General features: G+C 41.4%; 1 protein-coding gene across 1 annotated transcript in view; it reads right to left on the bottom strand.

Moving 5' to 3' along the window:
* Positions 1–26075, bottom strand: part of Shq1 (SHQ1, H/ACA ribonucleoprotein assembly factor) — a 76103-nt gene that overhangs the window by 15962 nt on the left and 34066 nt on the right. Inside the window, exon 10 of the mRNA XM_013010592.1 lies at positions 15291–15411. Coding sequence (XP_012866046.1) covers positions 15291–15411 — 121 coding nt within the window. The remainder of the gene's footprint in view (positions 1–15290; positions 15412–26075) is intronic.

Raw genomic sequence — 26075 nt, 5'->3', positions numbered from 1 at the left:
AATTCTACCTACTTAGGTGGCTGAGATCTGAGGATTGATTTTGAAGCAAGCCTGGGCAGGAAAGTCTGTGAGATTCTTATGTCTAGTTACCCAGCAAAAATCCTCAAGTAAGCTGTGGCTCATGTGGTAGAGCACTAACTTTGAGCAAAAAAAGCTCAGGAACAGCTCCCAGATGCTGAGTTCAATCCCCAGGACCAGCACAAGAACAAACAAACTGCCAAAATCCATATATTTGGAGTGGAGAAACATACTTTTAAACATTTCATGAGCAAAATTAAATTATTTGGAGTGGAATGCTAATGAAAACTCAATATATTTCAAAACCTGTGAAATCACAAAGCAGCCACTTGGGGAAAATTCATGGTTTTTAATGAAGACAGGCTCAATGTCAATGTAGTAATAAGTATCTACCTAAGAAGTTGTGGAGGAAGGAATAGAATGAACCTCCAACATGGAGATGGAATCCAATGACACAGACAAAAGCAAATAATAATCAAAGATAACCAACACACGACCAGCCAGGATCAAGACAGTAAAACAGTGACAAAGTAAACAAATTTACTCTAGCAAAACTGATATGAAAACAAGAAAAAGTAGAAATACTACAAATGTATACTAAGATGAATGTATTTCTAGAAAAATGGAACCCATCAAAACTGACTCAGAAATAAGGGGCAAAATAACAGTTTTATCAACTAAAAATGTGTAGTCAAGAATCAAAACTTTCTTTGATGGTATTGAGATTTGAACTCAAGGCCTTGTAAGTACTCTACTGCTTGAGCCATGCCTCCAACCCTTTTGCGTTTCAGTTTTTTGGTTGTTTTTTTTTTTTTTTTGTCATGGGGCCTGAACTCTGGGCTTGGGTGCTATTCCTCAGCTCTTCAGCCACAGAGCCACAGCTGTTCATTGGAGATAAGAGTCTCATGGATTTTCCTGCTGCTCAGGCTGGCTTTGAACTGTGATCTTCAGATCTTGGCCTCCTGAACAGCTAGGATAATAGGCCTGAGCCACTGGCGCCCAGGCTTCAGTTATTTTTTGAGTAGGGTACAATATTTTTGTCCAGGCTGGCCTGGTTCACAATCTTCCTATTTGTGCTTCTCAAGTACAGGCATGTAACATCGTAGCAGCTTGTTACTGGTGGAGATGGGGCAAACTTTTTGTACCAGTTGCATTTAAACCTTTACTCCTCCCACCCAATCTCTGCCCCCAGAGTACCTAGAAGCATAGGCATGAGCCACAGTACCCAGATCCAAGATATCTTTCTGTTGAATTTTATCAAAGATTCAAGGAACAGATAATTTCCACCTTACATAAACTATTTCAAAAGAAGAGAAAAAGCAGTACTCCCAACTCATCTTATCAGGCTTGTATAACTTTCATCACAAACCCATGAAAAGGTAGCACAAGAATGGAAAAGCACAGGTCAATCTCTCCTCCTCCCTGTCTTCCCTTTAGGGCACGCATGTACATCTAGCAAGCCAAACCTAGCACAGGTTTTACATAATACACCAAGATGGGATTATTCCCGAAACACAATGCCTAATTTAAATTATGGCATTCAATACATTGGCAGATTAAAACTTCAAGATCATCAAAAAGATGAGGAAAATCATGCCACAACACTCAATAACCAGCTGGGGCACAAGTGGTTCACACCTGTGATACAGAGATCTAGAGGACTGCAGTTTGGAGAGCCCGGGCAAAAGAAAGGAAAAGAAAAGAAAAAATCCATCTCTAAGCAGGGTACCAGTGGCTCATGCCTGTGTTCCTAGCTACTCAGTAGGCTGAGATCTGAGGATGGCATTTCAAAGCCAGCCTAGGCAAGAAACTCCAAGAGACTCTTACTCCAATACACTATTCAGAAAAAGCAAGAAGTGGTGCTGTGCCTTAAGTGGTAGAGTGCTAGCCTTGAGCAAAAAAAGCTTACAGATAAGGCCCAGGTCCAAAGTTTAAGCCCCAGTACCAGAAAAAAAAATCTCCAAAATAATCAGCAAAAAGCCAGGCTGGAGTGTGGCTGAAGTGGTAGAGTAACAGCTGAGTAAGCAAGCTTGAAGCCCTGAATTCAAATCACACTCTTCAAACAAACAAAACCATACCCAAAAGCAAACTAAAAACCACACACACACAAAAAGACCTTCCATAACCATTTGGAACAAAAAACTATACAAATTAAGAACCTCTTAAAACTTGATAAACATGTATAAAAGCTTACAGTACACACCATATTCTTAAAAGGGCAGATTTAAACCCTCCACATCTATTCACCATGGTACTGGAGGGTCTAAGTGATAACAATGAGATGAAGAAAACAGGAAAAAGAAAAAAAGAACATATAGTTTGGAAAGCAATATGTGTGTGTGTGTGTGTGTGTGTGTATAGATTTCCATCCTCATTATGTGCATTTCCAACTGTCTACGGGACAAGTGAAGAGAATCAGAGTTAGAGCAACTTGCTAAGGCAGCTAGAATTACAGTCAATATAAAAAGTGCCCATATGCCCTTTAAACAGGCAGCTTGAAAGTAACCATTCAAAAAGAGACCCTCTTTACAAGAGCAACCAGAATATAAAGCAATAAATCTAGCAAAATATGTGTAAGCCTTTTATGAAAAAGATTACAGAATTTTATGGTGAAGGACATTAAAGAAAACTTAAGAGAGTCATACTATGTTACTGGCAAGAAAGACCAAATGTTTCACCCTCCCTAAACTGATTAATAGATTCAAAGCAATTCCAATAAAAACAGTTTTCATGCAACTTGACAAGCTGATTCTAAGCCAGAATGCTACAGTAATTAAGACAGTGTGGTACCGGTGCTTGACAGACAAGTAAATCAGGGGGACTGAACAGCCAACCCAGAAACAGACCAGGCATACATGTAAACTTGATTTATGACGGCAGATGAGGAAAGGCTACAGCATTCAATAAATAGAGCTGAGATAAGGGTATCCACATGGAGAGACAGGAAACTGGATTTCCTACTTCACAACACAGAAAAAAAAAATCAGTTCCAGGTGGACTAAGAACTTAAATGCCAATCGCAAAAAGAATACAAATTTTAGAAGGTACTATAGGAAAATATCTTTATGATATCCAAATCATAAAGACTTTCTTAAACAAGAAACAAAAAGCACAGCCATGAGGAAACGTACTGATAAAGTTCTACAGCATTAAAATTAAAAACTTCTGTTTATGAAGACACTACAAGGAGAATGAAAGATCAACTATCCACCGAGAGAAAATGTGCATAACATATTTAACCAATAAAGGACTAGTATCTAAGATACTGGAAGAGTCCTACAAATTGAAGAAAAAGACAGCCCCACTGAGAAAGTGCAGAGTACAACAGACAGAGGGGTCACAGGAGTGGAAACACCAGTGACTGGAAACTACGTGGAATGTGTGTGCTCTGCTCCATTAACTATGGAAAAGTGCAAACACATCTCAAATGATTTCATGTGCTCAACGTTCAAAAGCAAAGAAAATTAAACTGGGTGCAGGTGGCTCACACCTGTAATCTTAACTAATTAGGAGGATTGGATTTCAAGCAAAGCCCAGGCAGAGAAGTTGGTGAGTGAGACCCCTTTGCAGCACACTGCTGGGGGTAGTGCTCAGAACAGGAGGGTCACACATGGATCTAAGACATGCCAGCCAGAAAAGTCCGTGGCATTCCATCTCCACAGAGGGAAGCTGGATGCAGCTACATGAGCCCATGAGCCCAGCAATGATGGGAAGCCTAGAGTGGACAGTGCATGCCTGAGTAGGAAGCAAGATTATCCTGAAGAGAACAAGGAAAAAAGAAAGCTAGAAGTGTAGCTCAGAGGTAAGAGCACATGCCTAGCAAGTGGAGTAAACCTCAGAACTACCAAAAACTAAAAAATGAAGCAAATAAGACAAACAGTAAACCCAGGATTTATACCTAAGTCAAGGAAAAGAAACCACTGCCCCATGATTCATGCTGTTTCTGGAAGTGGGTGGGGCTGTGGGGGGGGTCACTAGTATCAAAGGGAGCCTCTGAGAGATTGTTCTATTTCTTGGCATTGATGGTGGTAGTACGTTCCTGTTCCATTTAATGTTATTCCTTAATCTATACATATATGTCATATATTATTATGTTTTATAAGGGACTATAGTAAGAAAATAACTATACTCTGTAACTACACAAAAAGACATTCAAGGCAAACTCTCAATAGATAACTGAGCGCACTCTTTTACATAATAAAAAGAAACAACAGAGACACAGAAAGAAAAGTAGCTATTGCCTGAATTATCCCAAGAGATTAAGTTCTATATACTGAAGATTTCCCCACAAAAGCTATTATGTTGAGACTTTTCCAAAATCAGAGAAATACTACATACAAACCACATACCCGGGCATCACTTTCCATGTTGCCTCTCTCATCCCCAAATCTATTTTAGTTCCTAAATCCTCCTTCCCAACACAGGCCACATCCATCCTTCACAAGGGCCCTATTAACTTTCAAACTGCCCTAAACATGCCCTACTGCAACCCCAGTGATATCCATCAGATTCTCTAAATCCTTACTAGTAAGGATGCTGCTAGAATAAGACTCAAATTCTCCAGTATTTGGAAGGCAAAGTATGGTCTAAATTCAGCCTAAATTGTCAGTCTCTTGCCCACTAGTTATACACATATATCCTTCTTCTATGTTTTGGTCACCCTGGCTATCCTCCAGTTCCTGTTTCTTGGATTTGTGTTTGTGGTTCTGGGGTTTGAGCCCAGGGCCTCATGCTTGCTAGGCACTTTACCATTTGAGCCACACCTCCAAACCTTTACTTTCTGGAACACCCACAGAATTCCTTCCTGCCAAAGGGCTTTTGCACATGATGGATCTATTGCATTTCCCTGAAGATCACCACCCTCCCCTGTGAAGCCAACTCCTGAGGTTCTCAAATCTTCAAAGCACACACTTCCATAGAGAATCTTCCCTTGACATACCTCTTCCCTCTTCCTACACTTGAGCAGTCTAGGCAGCTATGATGTGCACTCCGGGAAGTGAATATGTTTTTTAAGCAGCACTCCCCAAGATTTCAAGTTCACTTTTTGTGAATGTGAATCTCTGAGGCTCATCTCTCTACCAAGGGGCAGGGGCCAGGCCTGGTTCTTATTTACCATGGCAGATCCAGTATCAGAGCACAGAATCCTACACGTGGTTGGAACTCTATTGTTTAGTCAATGGATGGATAGATGAGCAGACTTACATCCACCATTACCACTACTTGGGAAAACAAGATCCCAAAGACAGGAAACAAAGGCAGTGTCTGACAGAACCTGTACTCCCAGAGCATCTTGTACCAGCAGGTGGGAAGGGGAATAGGTTACAAGTGACCTGTCCAGATGACAGGAGGACCCTCCCCACACCTTTTTTAAAATGCCAGTTGTGGGGCTTAATCTCAGGGCCTGGGAGCTATGTCTGAGATTGTTTTTATCAAGGCTAGCACTCTGCCACTGGAGCCACAGCACTACTTCCGGTTTTTTTCTGAGTAGTTTTTTTTGAGATAAGAGTCTCATGGACTCTTGCCCAGGCTGACTTTGAACGGTGGTCCTCAGATCTCAGCTTCCTGAGTAGTAGTGAGTCATCAGCACCACTTTCTGTTGAAGGACCACAACAAATCTGTTTCCACACAACCTGGAATAAAGTTCTTCTTTTCTTTTCTCTCTCCTCCTCGGCTTCTTCCTCTTCCTCCTTGTCGTCATCTGTGGTAGTTCTGGGATTTGAATTCAGGGCCTCACACTTGCTAAGCAGGCATTCTTTCAGCCTATTTTTGCATTGGTTAATTTCAACGCATGTCCAGGCTGGCCTGGGCTGTGGTTCTCTCTTTATCACAAGCAATACAGGTACATTCTATAGCACTCAGCCATTGGCTGCTCCTGATCTCTGCCTCCCAAGTAGCTAGGATTATAGCCTTAAGCCACCAGGCTTAGCTAAGGTCTAAGGTTGAATCTTTCTAGTAAGATGTTGCTTAGGCTTAACCAGGTGAAGAGGTGAAGTTTAAAGTTCACACCTGAAATCCTGCTAGGGCAAAACTTCTGAAAGGAAAAGATGTTTGGTGCTGTGGCATTCAAAACCCCAGCTTCACAACTTCGGCTTTGAAAGCTGCTTTCTATGATTAATCCAGTACTTAACCCACATTTTGGTCCAATCACTTCAGCTTACACCAAATAGGTGAAGTCCCTTTAACCACTGTGTCTATTAAGACAATTTAGCTAGGATGGATGCTGATAATTATAATTTTAAACATCACATTGAAAGTGAAGTCACTTCCAGCAGGAACTACAGGCTAATTTTCCTGAAGCATTAGGATATACTAAGGACAGAAATAAAATAAAATTAAGTAAAATCCAGTTTTCTGGGTGTTAATTGGAGATAAGAATCTCATGGACTTTCTTGTACAAGGCTAGCTTTAAACTGTGACCCTCAGACCTCAGATTCCTGAGTAGCTAGGATTACAGGTATGAGCCACCAGCACTGGCTTCAAGCACTTCTTTAAATGTCTTAAGATGTATACTTAAGACAATATGTGTGTGTGAATATATATTCACTACTATAACATGCCCAAAAGTAAGAGTAAAATAGGAAATCTGTCCATGAGTTCACTACCAGAGATAATTTATAGGAACATGAATATGTGTCCTTCTGAGATTTTGTTCTGTGAATGTTTCTAATATGCCTGAACCAGTTCAGTATGTACTTTTGGCTTATGATTTTTCAAAACAGTATAATACCACTGCCTCCTCAACCAGGCTCCCAATGAGATAGAGCAGTTGCTAGGCTCAAGGTCCCAAGCTCAAACTCTAGTACTTCCCCAAAAACTAAAACTAAAAAAAAAAATAGCATAATGCAAACATCTAAATATGGACCAGACATTTGCTGATACTGGGCTAGTGACAGCTTAGTGCCTTGCATGTGAAAGGCCTTGAATTCAATCACTGCTCCTCTCCCAGAAAAAAAAGCAAAGAATTTTCTGATATCCATCCATTTAAGTATAACTTGTTGGCTAGGCATAGTGTATACACCTATAATGCCAGCATTTGAGAGGCTTAGACAGGAAGATCTTAAGTCTGAAGCTAGCCCAGATACATAGCAAGACCCTGTCTTAAAATAAAAGACAAAAAATCTGTCAAAGTAATATTCAGCTATTAATCATATTCTTGAAATAAAAATGATCTCCTGGAAAGGTGTTAAACTGAGAACAGTATAAGCACAACCAGTGATAAAATTATTTTAAGTAAACACACAAATCACTTAAACTCTAAATAGGTTCACAGAGATCCTTTTCCACACCTCCTGGCCAACAGTACACTTCGGAGCTCTATTATTTTCCCCGCTTCTATTTATTCAAGAAAGTAGTCAGAGCAGGAAACGGGACAAGTCGAATGATCACAATCAATTTCATCACCTTCACAACATGCTGGGAATGTAATTAATCCTGTATTTATTTAGGGGACTTCACACCCCTTCCATTAAGGCAGCAATTCCCTGCTGGCTTCAGCTGAGATAATTATGTTATAACAAGGATTGGGTTTCAATCATAACAGGCAGATGAAAAAAGAAATTGTACTTGAAGTTGTCAGTTTTTAAAAAAAGCTAGCTTGTGACTGTTCACAGGATGTTCTTGACGAAGCCCCTGCTTAGGCAGGGCCCTCTCTGAGTGCGATAACCACACACGCCACATTAATCAAGCATGTCTCTTCTCTAGTAAGATGTTAAGGCACTCCAGACACAGGGAAAACTCTCCAGCACCTGCAGATGCTGGTTTACACAACCTGACTACATCAATCATCACCCACACTTACTCGATCCTGCCACTCTCCTCCCAAGAGCTGAGGCCCCCAAACACTCAAAAGCAAAGAGGTGCACTTGCTTACTGTGTAAACCACAGCTCCAGCCAGCCAAAACAAAGGACAGAGCAGTCCAGAGCCATGTATCCAAGACTAAAACAAGAAAGGCCAGAGACAAATGTAACATGGCCAGAGCTATAGCTAGGCATAATGCATAGAATACTCCTGAGTATGAATGAGCATCAGTCACTAATAATATATCGATGCTGATTCATCACCTATGACAAATATGTCATTCTAATGTAAGATGTCAACAACAGATATTTGGCAACTCTTTCCACTATCTTTATAATTTGTCTATGACTCTAAAACTAACACAAAAAGCTCATTTGAAAAGAATAAGTAGGATAAAATCACAAACAAAAAGGAAACCAAGAGCAAATCCCATAAAATGTTATCACGTGGATATACAATTCTTCTGGTTTTTTTTCCATACACAGTTACAGAGAGCCTTCACAAAGGGCTATTTTAATCTTGAATCTGTGGAAACCTCTGTAGTGCTATGATTTATTGCAAATTTCTTGTAAGAGAAGTCTAATGAGGAACACCAACCCCCAGTGGGCACTGTTGAGGCCCTGGTGGTGAGGTAGAGAGCCATTAAGTAAATCCTGTCTCCGTGAAACCACATGGCAGACTTTCGAGTGCCTGGATACTGGTGTGGACTAATCCTCCCTCATGGAGATAAACCGCGCTTCCATCCAGGATGAATGTGTGTGCTTAATTAAAAATAAACAGTAAAACTGAAGAACAACCTGACCTGCCAGAGTAAGCCCCTTACCAAGAATGATTCCAATTCAAGGGTGGTTTAACTTGCTTTAGAGTATGCACAATTGTTTCTTGAAATTTTTACATGCAAATCATTAGCACTAAATATAACACTTAATGTTTTACAATTTGTCAGAGAAGTAACTTCCCTGAGAACTACTAAACCACCTAGGGTATCTGCTTATCAACTTGGCCAGCCTGCATCTAATAGGATGTCTTCAGCACTGCAGATTTACCATGAATACAAGTGACAGAGGTGATGGTAGGAAGGACATCTGTTTTCCATGGCAGTATTAAAATGCTGAGATGGAAAATAGCTAAGTCCTCAGGAAGTGGTGGCATGCCTTTGTACACTCTTCTCTGAGAATCACTCACTTCTACTAAAGTGGGAAGTAGTGAATATCGTGTGAATATCACCCAACAGAGCCTCCTTCACTCCACATCAACCAGGCAACTGGACAGAAGAAGACACTGACCACTGGACCAATTGAGTTTTCTGGAGTAACAAAGCAGGGGCTTGGTTCCATCTCTGGTGTATGTAAGGACACATGAACTCAGAACTCGTCTGTCTGCACCAAGCAGCTTGCAGAAGACAGCTCCCAAGTGGCCATGCGCCAGAGAGCAAGTGTCTGCTTCACTGTCACATGGTTTGGGTTCACCAGGCTAGCTATACTCCACACTCTGGTTCGAGACAATAACCTGTGTTCTCCTAACAAACATGTCACAGTTTGACAGTCTTAGTGAGTTTCTCTTATATAATGTGACTAGCTAATGCAAAACCAGGGTACTGGCAGCCTCTAGTGCAAATTTCTTATCTAACCTCATTACTAAAACCTCAGGGCCACAGAGGCTAACAGAAGGCTCTCTTACTCAACAGTGTTAGGAGACTACAAGTAGGATCCAAAACCAAACAGCCTCACACTCACTCTTGCTCTTCCTACACACCCCAGCCACAACTAGGAAAGCTGTGAGCCACATCCTACCCTGTTTCCTTGTCATCTCTGCATGGTTACTTCCCAGCCTGGAATGCATCTGTTCCTCACGGTTATTATATCCAGATGGGTATAAATAGACAGTACCATGCAAGCTGAGAGCATATTTATATTTTGCTATTTAATTCACATCCCTTCTTTGTCTGAATTCTTCTCCATACATGTCCCCAGCTGCAATCCAAATGCTCTTGAACCTCTTTCATTTTTCAGAGGTCACAAGTCAACATTTCCAAGACCACCTTTCTCATCTTATCCCCCAACCCACACCTCCCCAGTATTTCAGCAACTGCACCTACAATGGCCAAGTTCACCATCCAAGTAAAAACCTGGGGTCTCACCTTCCCTTTCTACCCAACTCCCATCAGGCAATTACCCCGTCTCACCTACCTCTCAAACCTGACCACAACCATGGCTCAGGCTAAGGCTGCTCTTTGCCTGGATCATCATACCTCCTACAGACTTGAGCTCTGCCAGCACCACAGTATCCCCGTCCATGCGACCTGAGGATGACACTCACATAGACACTGCACAGCTGAAGGCTCTCTACTTGTTCTACATTTTCACAACAATCCCAGCAACTGAGATGCACACAGCTATACACAACCTCTCTAGCTTCATTTCTTGCCTCCCTGTTGCCAACCTGTGATCTACCCATGCCAAGTTTGCCAGCACTTGAGAAGTGGCCCATCTGACTAACTCGTCTTGATCTTTTTTTTTTTTTTTTTTAGCAGTACTCAGGCATTTACCAGGGAAGCATTTCATACAGGGTATTGCTCTCCCAAATAGCAGCTGGAATGGGCTTGAGCCACTAGACCTGGACTGTTTTTAAGACAGGAGCTCACTATTGCCTGAGCTGAATGTGAACTGCAATCCTCCTATCTACTCTCAAGTAGATGGGATTTCAGGCTTGAGCTACATCACCAGGTCCTAACTCTTAGTCTTTTAGATCTTGTACTCTTTCTCCAGAAGTGTCTTAATCCATTTTCTGTGGCTTAACAAGTAACCAGAGACTAGGTAACTTATAAAAGTTTATCTCAGCTCCTAGTTCAGAGATCTAAGAGCACAGCACTGTACCTGATCAGCTCCTGTCAAGAGCCACATGCCAGCCCATGCATGGAAGGAAAGCAGAGGGGGAATGGGCCTGTGAGAGTTGAGTGTGGGGAAGGAGCTATCTGGCTTTATAATATTACCTACTCTCATGAGAACAAGTCCATTTCTGTGACAGTGCTGTCTCATGAGAAAAACATGGACCACTCTTAAAGAGCTAATCATCTCTGAAAGTCTACTACTTCTCTATACTTAGCAGTTCCAATGGAAACAAAACCATATTCAAACCATAGAAACCGTCTCCTAAACTCAAAGGCTTACTGTATGCTGTTCTAGAAGCTTCAATAGCACTGTACTTCCCTTCTGTCGCCACTACCAGACATAGCAAGATATTCTGCTTAACTCTGCATTCCCCAGCATGATCAGCTTTGGGAGAACATACTCCCAACACCCACATCAGCACCTGGCACACAAGAGGGCCTAGTAATGTTGAAGGACACACCACACCACCTGTACACTCAGGGCTGATGCTGGGCCTCTGGATCAGAGCCTTCAGGAAGATACATGCATCACAAGAGTGAGCCACAAGAAATGAGTATACCTACATAGTTCTGAGAAGTGGAAGGCTAGCTCCCCACCAAACACATATGCAGGCTACCAACCAGACAGAGATATGGCCTTAAATGTTCACTCTCATGAATTTAGTGCTGAAATGACTCAAGTTCACTTACAATGGAGGAAACCGAGGTCTAAGATTTCTCAAGCGAGATGTAACTGTTTAGTGAGAGCTGTCTCCACAAATACTGCACCTCAGCACAGAGAGTAAGATTCCCCCAGGGAAAAGTATGCAAAAGGTAGTGGAAAGCTAAATGTAACAAGAATTACATTTAGCTATCGTTAATTATTAACTAATTAACTACCAGTTAGAATGCAAATAGGTGCAGCATTTCAAAGATAGGGTTTTTGTCTTATTCTGTTCTTTTCCTTCCTTTTTACTTAAAAAACAAACAAAAAACTATACTAGATAAGTTGGGAGTTTAGAGGAAAAGCACTTGCAACTGTCAAGCCATGGGTTTGATCTCCAGCACAACAAAAACCAAAACAACCACTACAAAGTATACTGGAGAAAAAAAGTAATTTGATATGTTAGGCACTAGCTCAGATTTACACTGAAGGCCTCCTGAGTATCTAGGGCTACAGGCATATGTCATCACTGCCCAACTCCAAATTGTTTTCTTGGTTTGTTTTTTTTTTTTGGTTTTAAGGAGTTCCAGTATTTTTAAACAATGAAAAATTCTCCTTGAATTAGCTCTAATAGATGCCATTCAATTCAACTGTACTCGCAAGGAACTGTGACAGGCCCAAATGGGAGCTCTTTCCATGCCCTTCAAATTTCAAAGGGAAAAGTGACAAGCACTTAGATCACTGTAGTATGAGGCAGACATGAAATGCATCCTGTGACCTCTCAACCAAGTGTCAGGAAAGCATCCCTGATGCATGACAGTCTGTCAGGCCTTTCCCTCTAGGGAAAGCTGGGGGGGACAGAGGGCATTTCCCTCCCACCTTCCATGGGTGAAGACAACTGGGTTTGTAGGAGACATCAAGGAAAATAAGAAATCTAAAATCAGAAGCCCTGACACTATCATACCTTTATTTTTTAAACCTGCAATGCTAGGGTTTGAACTCAGGGGCTTACACTTGCTAGCTCTACCACTGAGACACACCTATGGCTCCAGATCTATCTTTTGTAAGCCATGATCCCAAGCAAATCACTTCCTAACATGCTGCCACCAGGTAAATTCACTGCACTGGTCTCTCACTCATCATTTTCAAAGTCACTTAGAGTGATAGGCAACAAGAGATGAAGGTTTTCTGTAACTGACAAAAAAAGAATTCAAGAGCTTTAACTGTTAAAATTTGCACACACACTCTACAAGCCAGACATCACAGGGAAAAGCCCAAGTCATACTAAGGCAAAAACTAATGTAACTGATGCTCAAACTTCATTAATTCAGCATGAGATTTGCTTGCAACCCAAGTTTTTTTCCAAAGTAAACGTATGGTTATGAAAGTGAGATGCTATTTTGTGCAAGTTAGAATTGTGTACTTGTTTAGTATTTGAAATAAAAATTTATAGTTTTTATGACCATAATAAAATGGTCAAATATAGACTAAGAAAAATACGTAATTACTTTAAAATGTAAAAGTAAGGTGCTAGATTTCATAAGTTCACTATATAAAGAAATAAACGAGAAGGCAAAAAATCAGGAAAAATCAGTAATAAAACTCATGGAAATTCACTGCATTAATGCTAATTTAGACCTGGGTTACACTACTAATTCACGGCAGTCCCTGACAAAATCTCAATGTCATTCTTCACAAACACAGAAAAAAATCAATCCTATAATTCATATGGAAGTACAACAGACCCCAAATAGCCAAAGCAATCTTTCGCAAACAGAGCAACAATACCAATAATAACTCTCCATATGACATAAATAATACCAGACTTCAAATTACCCCACGGAGCCATAATAGCAAAAACAGTATGGTACTGGCACAAAAACAGACACAAAGATCAAAGACTTAGAAACAAATTCATGTATTTACACCCATTTAATATTTGACAAAGGAGCCCAAAACATATGTTGGAGAAAAGACAGCCTCTTTAACAAATGGTGCTGGCAAAACTGGTTATTTGCATTCAGGAAACACTGTCACCCTGAGTTCAAGCTCCATGCTTGGCATGCATGCATATGTGTGGGCAAGTATGCACACACACGCACGTGAACACACACACACACACACACACACACACACACACACACATCCCACACACACAACAAAGCCTGTTTTTCAAAGGGAAGGGAGGAATTAAGGAATTATAATAGAGGGTGTGAAGTTGCTCAAAATAGATAGTAAATATACATAGAATTTTCACAGGAACTCCCCCCCACTATCAATGAATCATAAATAATTGAGTATGATTTAGAGGCATGCCAACCCTCTCAAAAAGAGTTAATTTATAGCCAAGAAAGTTCATAGGAAAGATGATAATAGAATGTCCATTCACACTATGGTTATAAAAAAGGATATTATGAATTTTAATAAGAATTAGATGGAGAAATGTGTCAATTCAAAGAAGGAGAAAAATAGCTGGATTATCATTCAATTTAAACTCAAAGTAAAAAACATCAAGGCCCACTTAGAGAAAGAAAAGCTATGTTCAAATTGGTAAAGATGAAGCAACTGCTTTTTCAGTCATTTGAAGAGCTCCTCCTGATTTCCTTCTCCTGCCCTACCCCACAATTCCTTCTTCCCCAAACCTAACATGATCAGAACAATTAACTAAGAACCTAAGAATTCTGCCTAATTTCCCACAACTTAAACCCCAGGGAAAAGAGAGAAAAAGAGAAAGTAACTGAAAATCCCTGGATGAGCTTAGGAACCTCCTTCTCTTTACTTTCATGCAATGTGATCTTCCTGTAGTTAACAAGGATTGTCACAAATAGACATCCTGGCACAGACCTCAAACTCAATACACAGCTGTCCAATTCCTAATCTGAAAAAAAAAACCCACACATAGACTGTCGATTTAATTTTATTATAAGAGGAAGTAATCACAGGAAATGGCAGCAGGGTATTTGATAAGCTCAGTTAGCATGGGGATCAAATGAAGTAAAGACATGCCACTCTGACCTCAGGGTGAAAGATTCCATGTTCCATCTGGCAACATCTAGCTTTCCAACACAACTACTGACACCACCTGTGGTCTGTACTAGGCGTTATCTCGACCAACCCCTGAGCATTTTCCACATAACAGGCAGAGTAAGCCTCAAATTGGTTCCTGTGTTATTCTATTGAAAAAGCTGGCATTAAAAGCTATACAAGTGTTTATTTGCCAATCACAGTAACAATAAAAATCTCATAGTTATTCACAAGTGATCTTGTGTCATTGTTTTCTATAGCACCAAGGGATCAGTCCAATGAAGAGCTCTTTTTGCCAGGTACGGGGGGGGGGCACATCTGTAACCCTGGTACTCAGTAGACTGAAGCAGAAGGACTGTAAAATCAAGGACTGCTTGTGTGTATATTCATACACACACATTCCTCCATAATAAACTCAGATCATGTTCAGATCCCTGGTCTTGAGATTTCATATTAGAGAGGTAAGAGTACTGGAACAAATTCTTAAGGTGCCCATGCCAATCTCTCTCTCTCTCTTTTTGCCAGTCATGGGGCCTGAACTCTGGGACTCTGAGCTCTTCAGCTCAAGGCTAGCGCTCTACCACTTGAGCCACAGCACCACTTCTGGATTTTTCTACTTATGTGGTGCTGAGGAATCGAACCCAGGGCCTCATGCATACAAGGCAAGCACTCTACCACCTTTTCAGCCCACCCATGCCAATCTCTTTCGATAAAATTAGCTTTTTACCATCTACTCCCTACCTATACAAATTTGCCATACTCTTATGTCAATCTAGTTATTTCTAAAATGTCAGGCAGCTACATGAGTGTCTCTCCTATTAAAACGCATTCCCCAAGCTATTTCATTTTCTTCCTTCTGGTCAGTGGTATGGCAAGTATGTAAGCATCTAGAAATTCCTAAGTAACACAAAACTTACTTGGTTTTCTGGACCCACACACAATAGTCTGAGATGTAAAGATCGTTCAAAATATAAGCTTGGTCATTTTCTTGAAAAATCTTGTGAATATCCAAGAGACACTTTAAAACTGCACTCTTACCTAAAGAAAAAGGTAAAACACTCAATCAGCCTTAACAAAAGAAATACAATCTTTTAACTGACATATCCAGATATTGAGATGTAAAACAGTTCAAACAGCTTAGAATTTTAAACTATTTTGTTTTGCTTTTTTCAGTTGTGGTGGTGGTAGTAGGGTTTTGAACTCAAGGCCTTGTACTTGCCAAACAAGCACTCTACCACTTAAGACATGCTCCCAATTCTTTTTGCTTTTGTCATTTTTAGAATAAGGTCTTACATTTATGCCTAGCAATTCTGGACCACAATCCTCCTATTTATGATTCCCATGTTGCTGCTTACCACTATATCCAGCTTTTTATTGGTTAGGATGAATGGTTTATAATTTTTTTGCCTGGACTGGCCTTGAGCCTCAATCATCCTGATCTCTGCTTCTCAAGGAGCTAGTACATACAAGTCCTGTTACTTTCAAACCCCTGTTTCTTTCCTTGATGATTATACACAATCTCTACTGTCAAGCAGATTAACTGTGATGACCATAAACATGCTATGAAATACAACAGAATCTATAAACAAAAGAAAGGGAAATTTTCCAAATTAAGTGAATATCTAAGTGCAGCATAATTTTAGATAGATAATGTTCTACCACTCCAAGCTTTCAAAATAACATAGTAAATCACATTTTAATTTTCACGCCTCTTTATTTCTTATGGCAATATTTTTCATCAAGGAATTACCTAGTACAAACATGTTTTTTCACCTTAGAAAACTCAAACTGAAAAGGAAAAGTGTCATAAAACTATTTCGAAGCTAAACTGACAAAAGTCACTGGAGAAAAAGCCATGAGTCTCGTTCAACCTAATTACTTCCTCCTGCTTGTTAAATGAATCTGATTTTAATCCAACCAGAACACACAAAAGACACCTTTTGTAACTCAACCAGGCCCAAGGTGTTTCAAATGCGTGGTAATATGAGGCAAAATCCTAAGGCACAAGTAGCACCACTTCCAGCCATCTGTAAAACACAGGTTCACTCTTATCCTTACAGCTCAGAAACATGGGAATCTGGCCAGTGATTTCACAGAGATAGAACAGGTGTTGTCTCCATCTCCTCTTCTTGGATAACATGAAAAAAACCATGGGCTATGTGATGCCATCTCCAGAACTCAAAATTGCTGCCACTAAAATATTAATATAAGTGGCGCTGTAGCTCAAGTGGTAGAGCGCTCGCCTTGAGTTGAAGAGCTGAGGGACAACGCCCAGGCCCAGAGTTCAAGCCCCACGACCGACAAAAAAAAAAAAAAAAACTATATAGAGCACTCAGAACCTCGGCAATTTAAAATATTAATATAAGGAGAGGTGGGTGAGAATGTTGAAAAGGGTGACATTGATCAAGATGCACTGAACTAAAAAACTGCTTTGTTAAAGGGCAACTCCTTTGTAAAACTACTGAAAAAATATTAAAATAAAATTATTTATGTAGTTAATCCTGAAAAGTAAGTTTCAAAAATCAGGAATTTGTATGCTTGGTGGTCAATCCCTAATACCTAGAAGAGACCTTTGCAGGAAGTTTTCCATTTGGGCATTTTAAGAATGAACACTGAAGCTAGGTGCCAGTGGCTCATGCCTATAATCCTAGCTACTCAGGAAGCTGAGAGCTGAGGATTGCAGTTTGAAACCAGCTCAAGCAGGAAAGCCCATGAGACTCTTATCAGCAATTAACCACCAAGTGCCAGAAGTGGAGCTGTCAATCAAGTAGTAGAGTGCTAGCCTTTTACAAAATCTCAAAGACAGCTTCCAGGCCCTGAGTTCAAGCACTAGAACTGACATGGATATAAAACAAATGAACTCGACAGTAATCACTCAGCTTAAACCCTTGCAACATCTTCTACCCCAATCTTACACCAAATCTTGGAAACTCTTCCTTGGGAATGCCCCCCTGGACCTGCCCTTTCTCCACCACCGCCTAAGCACCCCTCACTCCCACTCCCACATCTCAAGCCTAGACTGAATTGCCTTCGCCCCCATCTTCAGTGCCTCCATAGCTCTCTATTGACATCTCTATTGACTCTGTTCAACTGGCTGTTCTTTGTCTCTGTTCAAACTAACCTGCTGTCGAGATCTAGCTCAAGCCTTCAATCTTCCAGGAAGCCCGATTTGACTTCCCCACCCCCAGGTTCCATATCAAACCGTGCGTAGGGGAGAGAGGGGAAAGGGAACTCAGCTGATCCTCTCCATAGCTTTCCTTGCTCTCATCACACAGGTGGACCCTGAGCTTTCAGTATGGATGTCCAAGGAAGGACAACAAAGTGAGGAGTCAGGACTGAATTCCAACCCTACTGGCTTAGAAGCCATCCAATGTGCCACAACAAGGACTTTCATGTCCTTGGACCTTTCGGTATATGCTGAAGAGCTAGGCAGGTTGTAAGTCCTTGAAAAGAGAAGTCACAGAATCTAAAAAACAATAACTGTGTGGCTTCCTCATATGCAGATGTGCAGAAAGCTGATAAAAGCTATATTGCTACCGTAGTTGTTAGGAAATAATAATACTTAGCAGCTCCCAAACTACAAGAGGTCAAGTTCATTTGGTCAAGTTCATACCCTAAGAAGGTGACAGGTTAATCAGGCCAAATGATTAATGTGGACCCCTCCCTAGGCTTGTATTATAAATCAGGTACAGTTAAAGTCAAGGTTTCATGAAAGGAAGAGGAAATACAAACAGAACTCCTAAATGTGACAAAACTAATTTAGTTACATTATCTATGTTATCCAAAAACCAAGAGAGAATATCATCTCTAAGAAGTGTTTTGAACAGCTTTAACTGCCACTGGAAAAACAATCGTCATAGTAAGCAAATGTCTATCATTTCTCTCTTGATTCCTGTATTTTCAGAGAAAGCAGTGCAGACCAAAGGAGTTTGTTAGCTTAAATTTTTGTAACAGACTGATTTAAAGTTTTAAAAGTCAATTGTGAAAGCCGAGTGTCAGTAGCTCACACCTGTAATCCTAGCTACTCAGGAGGATGAGATCTGAGGATCTCAGTTCAAAGCCAGCCCAGGCAGGAAAAGTCCATAAGACTCTTATCTCCAATAAACCATTCAGAAAACCAGAAGTGGCACCTTGGCTCAAGTGGTAGAGCGCTACCCTTGAGCTGAAGAGCTCAGGGACAGCGCCCAGGCCCAGAGTTCAAGCCCCATGACTGACCCCCCCCCCAAAAAAGGTCAATTGTGAGCTGTCACCAGGAAATCAAACTATTTGCTTATCACTTGAATACGCTTCTCTATAGTGGGATTGACTCCTATACCCCGTTAACATCAGCAGGTGGACAGAAAATGCAGGTTGAGCAGAAGGCTCGACATGGGAAAACAAGGAGCAGAAGGAAACAAGTCTGGGAGATGTGAGACAGTAGCCAGGAAGAGATGATGGCCTCCATGCCATCAGACAGGCTGAGCAAAATAGGCTCAGACAAAAGACAAACTTGAGAGAGCTCCAGGAAGAGTCAGAAGTTAGGTCACACACGCAGAGAAAGCAGAGCTGCTGGCACTGAAGGAAATTACACTGCCCCATTTAGCAGACAGGATACACTGTGGGTGCCCCCTCGCCAACGGTCTCGGGTAAAACCAAACCTTCTTGCTACGCAAAAGAACAATGAATAAGCAAAAACTACCAATGAAGAGAATGTCAAATAACAAAATTAAATAAAGGTCCAACTAAATTATCCCTTTAAAGGGGATAAATTACATTGATTAACATGTTATGACCCCTATTTTAAAAAAAAGAAAGAAAGAAAAATACAAGGGCTGGAGACCTGGCCCAAAGTGGTAGAGTGCTCTCCTTGCAAGTTCAAACCCAGTGCCAGTGCTATAGTTCACTGTTGCAACGCTTTGTCAAAATTGTCCAAAACTTAAGCAAAATCAGACATACTTCACTCTAAACCAACCCCTCAAATACTGGCAAAGGAATGTTCTAATTCATAGAAGTACATTTTTTAATAACTGAGAAGCAGTATTTTACTTTTATTTTTTGAGCCAGTGAACTCAGGGCCTCATGTTTTCCTTTGACTTTTCCCACTCCAGATTGGTGTTCTACCACTAGAGGCACTCCTCCTCCCGGCATTTTGATGGTTAATTGGAGACAAGAGTCTCATAGACTTCTCTAAATGGGCTGGCTTTGAAACACGATCCTCAGATGTCAGCCTCCAGAGTAGCTAGGATTACAGGTTTGAGCCACCAGAGCATGGATAGGTAAGGTAGTTTTAAGAACGACATGAAAGCAGTTTGGAAAGGGAAAGTTAGGCACTCTTTTCTAAAGCCATTTCTAAACCATTTTCACAGAATTCTTTGTGATAAATACAGTAGGCTACTAGCTGTTGGCAATCTAGAAGAAGCGCAGTAAAGTCACCTGTCCTGCAACACTGTGTTGTGCTCTATGGTCACAGGAGTCTTTTGTTCTCTCTCCCAGATGGGCGCAGCTCTGCCAGGCACTCCCAGGAGGGTGGCTAACTAGCTTGTTGTTATATCTCTTATGGAGACTGCTCTTCCTATCAAGTCCTCCACCACTCAGCTTGCAGCTAACAACAAAAACAGAACAGACCTCTTCTAGATTGTCACAAAGTCAGTGGCCAGAAGTCCCAGCGACTCAAAGTCCCTGCCTCCTGTGGGGCTTTACCCAGCTATGGGCTTGTCATATATCATAGAGGCAAAAAAAAAAAAAACACCAAAAACCTGCTCAGGTCCAAATCTAAGACATTTATCTCTGCTCAAAGGCACTACAGGAAAGGAGCATTACCCAGCAGTTCACTGCCTGGTCCAAAGCTGGGAAGAGAGGAAGGTATGTTGCATAGTAACCACAGTAACCATTTTTTTTTTCACTTCAGAAAAGCTCACTGCTCTGCTAGGATGTCAAACACGGCATCTCCCCCACCCTCCTGCTCCCACCCCAGCTCCCCGGCCAGTAGGGACTGTCCAGCTTGATTGGTCATCTAATCCTATCCATGTATGACTGGCTGGGAACAAGGTCTCTATCACTCATGTAGGCACTATCACACCAGGCTTGGAGCATTATGAATGACAAGAGCCATGAATGTTTTACTTCCAGGAAGTAACTGTCCACTGAGGGTGCACACAAAAAAATGATGACAACATAAAGAAAACACAAATGACAATGGGAAGCAGGTGGGCAGTAAACAGAATTGCACATATTCTCTGGCTTTCCTTCAAAGGGAAGGTAAGCTAAAAGCTATGTGATTTCCTGCTTGGACTGATGTGGCCGCCCAGGCTAATATATCTTGAAAGGAAGAAAAGCTTGAGCTCTCTGTGTGAGAATCCTTTGACTATTTGAAATCCTCCTGTTAGCAGACCAGGTTTGGCAATAATCTCTCACTGACAGACCAGCACATGACTGGAGGCACTTAAGAAATGGCTCACAACCTTGGAAGATGATTGGGATAGATGTTTTTGCTGACTCAAAAGCCATCAGAGGGAAAAAATAACACAAGTTGCTAGTTCTAAACAGTAAGAGCTAAATTTCTTATCAAGTGTGATCCAACACAACAACTAGGTGGCTGCAGTTTCCTAGGTATCTAGCTCTGCTTTTTTTGTGTGTTAGCTATACAAGACAAGAAGCAAAAAAAAAAAAATTTAAAAAAAGGAAAAATAGTGGCTATTTTTAAGACCTGAAGGAAGTACTGCTTCATCTATATTTATAAAGTCATCTCAAAATAAAAGCCAACAGCTACTTGGGAAGAGATCAAAAGGTAGGCTTGTGGTTTGAGGCCAGTCCAGACAGTGTTAGTGAGACCTCATTTCAACAAAAAAGCTAGGCATGGTGGTGTGCACTTGGCATCTAGCTACACAGAATGTGTAAGTAATAGGACTGCAGTCCTGGTTTGCCAGGGCAAAACAAAAAATAAAAACAAAAAGCCCCAAAGATCCTACTTGAAAAATAATGAAAGGGTTGGTGACCTGGCTCGTGTTGCCTGCTTAGCAAATGTGAGATCCAAGGATGTCTGAATAACAAGTGCAAGGCCAAGTTTAAACCCTAGAACCAGCAAAACAAAACTTAAAAATAAAAAGAGGCAAGCCTGTAGCCTCAGCTACTTGTGAGGCCAGGGGCAGGAGGATTGAGAGATCAAGGCCAGCTCTTACAAACATGGTAAGACCCTATCTCAGAAGAAAAAAAGAATACAATAAACCAAAGTCCCAAAGGCATGGCTCTGATGGTAGATTTGCCTAGCAAGCAAGAAACCAATGTAGCCAGGGACGAGTGGCTTATGCCACTCAGGAGGCTGAGATCTAAGGATCGTGGTTTGAAGACAGCCCAGATAGGAAAGTCCATGAAATGCTTAACTCCAATTAACCACCCAAAATCTGGAAATGGAGCTTTAGCTCAGGTGGCAGAGTGCTAGCCTTGAATAAAAAAGCAAAAATGCTCAGAGATATGAAAGAGTTGGCCCAGGTCACAGCTAGGAAACAGCTGTCAGAATCTAAGAATAAATATGTCTGCCTCCAGGTCACTGTGCACTGAGCAGTGTCAGTATGTATTACCTTGTGGGGGGAACTTCTTGACAGGAAAGGACATGACTTTTCATCTTTCTTCCCTGGCCTAGAACAATGGCTAGCAAATTGCATAATCCTGCTTAATAAAGGCTGGTTGTTAATCTGGTCTGGAACGTGCAGAACGTGCCTTTCAACACATCTAGGCCATGCTGAGGTACCATGCGCTGGTTGAGGTCTGGATTTCCTGTAAGTGACCACATCTTCCCTCATTATCTATTCCTTGAAAGAACACTACGCCATGCCAGCTTCTTCACACACTGCACCATCAAGAGTGCAATGAGCAATTTAACCCAAGGGGCTGCTTTATGCTTCTTCTGCTCTAATGACCCCTGTAAGATGTACTGGTCTGGAAGGACAGCTGTGACATTAACTCTGTCCTCCTCCTTAGGTCACCTGTCAAAGCAGTGACTGTTTCAGTTTAGAAATACACAGCTGAATGTCATCAAAATGACCCAATGGTGACATAACTAATTTCAACTTCTTCAGACAAGAGTAAGATGTCCAAGTTCAAAGTAGAACATTAAAAAAAAAAACCTCTCTATATATAGTAAGTAAAAAAGTAAAGGTAAAGAAGCTGAAGATATGTGGAACAAAGTTCTTGAAACAGCTACAGTCTAAACCTGGACTTTAAAAGGAAATTACACATTCAGAGCCTGGCATGGTGGCTCCTGCCTGTAATCCTAGCTACATAGGAGGCAAAGGTTAGGAAGTTCAAAATCTGCCCAGGTAGAAAAGTCTTCCTGACTCCATCTCTAATTAACCAGAAAAACTGCTAGACTAGAGATGTGGCTCAAGTGGTAGAATGCCAGCCATGAACAAGAAAACCAAAGGAGAACGTGAGGGCTTGAGTTCAAGCCCTGGCATAGACATATAAAAAAAATTCTAATTCTGTGGAAGCGATTTCACTTTCAAATTTGGAAAATTAGAACTGTGTGTGAAATCAGAAAAAAGAAATGTAAACTCATAATCTATGAACCAGCTGTATTTTAAGTGGCTCCTAAACTTGACCACTAACCCAGTCTTACCACTGAGTCTCACATGGTGATGTGAAATGCATGTGAATGGGTAAGGAGAGAAGCCTAGCCCTTCTGCAAACCTGAGCTGTCACAAGCAAGTCATCCAGCTAGGACTGACTTCTGCTTCTTTACACTTTAATCAGTGAGTCATAAATATCACTGAGAAAAAACAATTAATATTTACAGCTATGTGGAAGTTTAATTCATCCTGAAAGCTGCATGGAGATTTTTTTTTTCCAGTCATGGAGCCTGAACTCTGGGCCTGAGTGCTGTCCCTCAGATCTTCAGCTCAAGGCTAGTAGTCTAGCACTTGAGACACAGCGCCACTTCTGGCTTTTTTTCTGATTATGTGTGCTGAGGAATTGAACCCAGGGCCTCATGCATGCGAGGCAAGCACTCTACCACTGAGCCATCTTCCCAGCCCTGCATGGAGATTTTAACTTAGGAAATTAAGATCTTGGATTCTGGTTTCCACTTTTAAAGAAAAGATCATTAAAAAGCTGTGCATAAATAATCTTATGTAGTTCTTAGCTAATTTTTCTGCGATGCAAAACAATTAGGACTGTTCCGCTGTGGAGAAGCTGGGCAGCCCAGAGTTTGTGTCCTCCTGGGGTCATTTCTTAGGCCTCAGCCTTATCTGCAGCTAAACCCACAGGAGTAAACAGAGAAAAAAAAAAATCTTAAGAAGTGCTATGGAATTAAAGGAGTCAGTGAGTTCCGGCAAGCACTTTACATGTGCAAGAAGAAGAAGGACAACAGGTCACAAAGAGCAAGAGTCCTAGGAGTCCCTTTTTCTTTCCTCCTTGGGGCCACTGTTAGTGCTCCCTGGGGACACTGCCTGTCCCTAGGCTACCAAGGGCCCAAGCAGGAACAAGCTCCTCTGTTCTCCATGCCACCCACACTTCACTCCTTCAGTGCCACTATCCTAACCCTTGCCACAGATGAACTAGGTTGCAGAAACACGTCACATGTCCAGTACTAGATTGGTGGCTTCTCCCTGAGTAAGACCCCATCTCTTCAGCAAGGCCATACCTCAACAACCAAGTCTACCAAGTCTTCACACCCCAGGCCCAGACAATGAGAGGATTTGCTACTTCTTGGATACAGAACTCTCATTTTTTTCTCTCTGATTTTTTTTTTCCTGGTTCTAGAGTTTGAACTTGGGGCTTCCAGCTTGCTTGCCTTGGTGGCTGGCTGGTGTTCTACCACTTAAGCCCGGTCTCCAGCCCAGCTTTTTGCTGGTTATTTTGGAGATTAAGTCTTGCAGACTTTTCTGCCTGGACTGGCTTCAAACTATGACCCTCTAGATTTCAGCTTCCTGGGTAGCTAGAAGTACAGGCATGAGCCACTGGCTCCTCTCTGTGAGTTTTTTACTGTTACTTTCTTAGGGATTTTCCTTCCTCCACATCTTTTTTTTTTCTTATTCCTGCATATTCTTTAAGTATCAGCTACCAGAGCACATCATTCGCTGGGCCTATGTGGTTGATTCTTTCTTGTCCACTCCCCCCATCCACACTCCCCGGGCACCTTGTGGGGAAGAATGAGGCATGGTACCGGAGGTAATGGTGTGCCATGACAACCCCTCTGTGCTTGACAAGAATAAGAAATAGTGGGAAGAAGAAGGGACCAGCTTCTTTAAGGCTTCCAGGTGTTGGCTTCCCCCTCCTCCTTCAGGCCCTGGCTGGCTTCAGAGAGCAGTCAACATGACTCTCACTACAGAACCAGAAGGCCCAGGAGAGCAGGGAATGAATTTAGTTAGAGAAAGAAATTCACCTTTAAAGTTTCATCAGAAATTGGAGTTCATGTCATACACGGCATACATGCTTTAACTGTAACACCCATTTTTCTTAACAACAACAAAAAACCCTCCCTCTTTGTGCTCCTCCCTCTCATGGTGTGATCATGCTCTGTCTACGGGAGAGGTTAATAAAGCAGTAATTTCAGAAAAGTTGATTGTTATTGAGCGAGTTAATGACTGGTATGTAAGGGCTGTTAATGATCTGAAGTAAAACTGGCTTTTAACTGGTGACAGTAACTAGACCCCTGAAGGCTGTTTCTCCTGCCATCCATCTACTAGTCATTAGACTTCAAGTATTTAGAGAAAGGTACAGCTCTAATAGCATTAAAAACAACACAGATAAATAAAGCCATGCATATTCTTTCCTTTTTTTTTGGGGGGGGAGGTACTAGGGATGGAACCCAGAGACTTCCTTATACATACTAGCCTGCCTCCTCTCTGCAAAAATAGAGATGGCAATTCTTAGCTTTGGGGATTTCAATACAAGAAAAAAAAGATGGGGAAGTATCAAAGGCAACTGTAGTTATATTGCAGTACTAGTAGACCAACCCAGAAGCTTGCTGGTCATCTCCAGCAAGGCTCACCAAGGGCAGAATAGTTGCCAAATATCTACATGGGTAGAGATCTCCTACATGGGAGAGGCTCTAAAACAGTTCAACCTACTTCCTCTGTAAGGCACAAAAACTGGTATCTGACATCCTCAGGAAGCAGGAAAGAACAGGCAGTGGTGGCTCAGGGGAGGGGCTGCTTCCTACAACAGCCAAAGGTCAGCACAGTGACCTTCATTAGAGACGCAATCCCCCCATTAAGCCTGTCAAGAGACACCTGCCTGCAAAAGGACTCCTCATCCTTGCTGGCTCCCTAAGCTGAGAGGCTCAAGGTTACTTTCACAGCAAGAGAACACTTTAAGTACTGAAACTGGACTCCTAACTAGAATTGATGAGAAAACTCATGACATGAAGTGACAGGAAAGCTACAGCGTATACGTTATAGGAGAAATATATATATTTGTTTCAAAGTGGGGGAGGGGGCATATAGAATGAGCTCAAAAGGGAAACTGGGAGAAAAATGAGGTTGTTGTTTCCCTCTCACCCCATCACCTCCAGTCCTTCCAACAGAAGTACAGTGAGGAATCTCACAAAATAAGATGCAGATATTAGTATACTAACACTCAGTAAACCGTATAATGTATAACCAACTATTAAACTATGGGACTTGTTATGACTAGGTAGAATAAAACTTCTAAAGATACATCAGAAAAACTATGTTCTCAGATACTTAGGAGACAGAGATAAAAAAAAAGGTTTGAGGGAAATGTTA

The sequence above is a fragment of the Dipodomys ordii genome, unplaced genomic scaffold, assembly GCF_000151885.1.
Source record: "Dipodomys ordii isolate 6190 unplaced genomic scaffold, Dord_2.0 Scaffold12, whole genome shotgun sequence".
NCBI classification, from domain to species: Eukaryota; Metazoa; Chordata; class Mammalia; order Rodentia; family Heteromyidae; genus Dipodomys; species Dipodomys ordii.
The sequence above is the reverse complement of the archived record's forward strand: the minus strand, read 5'-3'. Positions and strand labels throughout refer to the sequence as shown.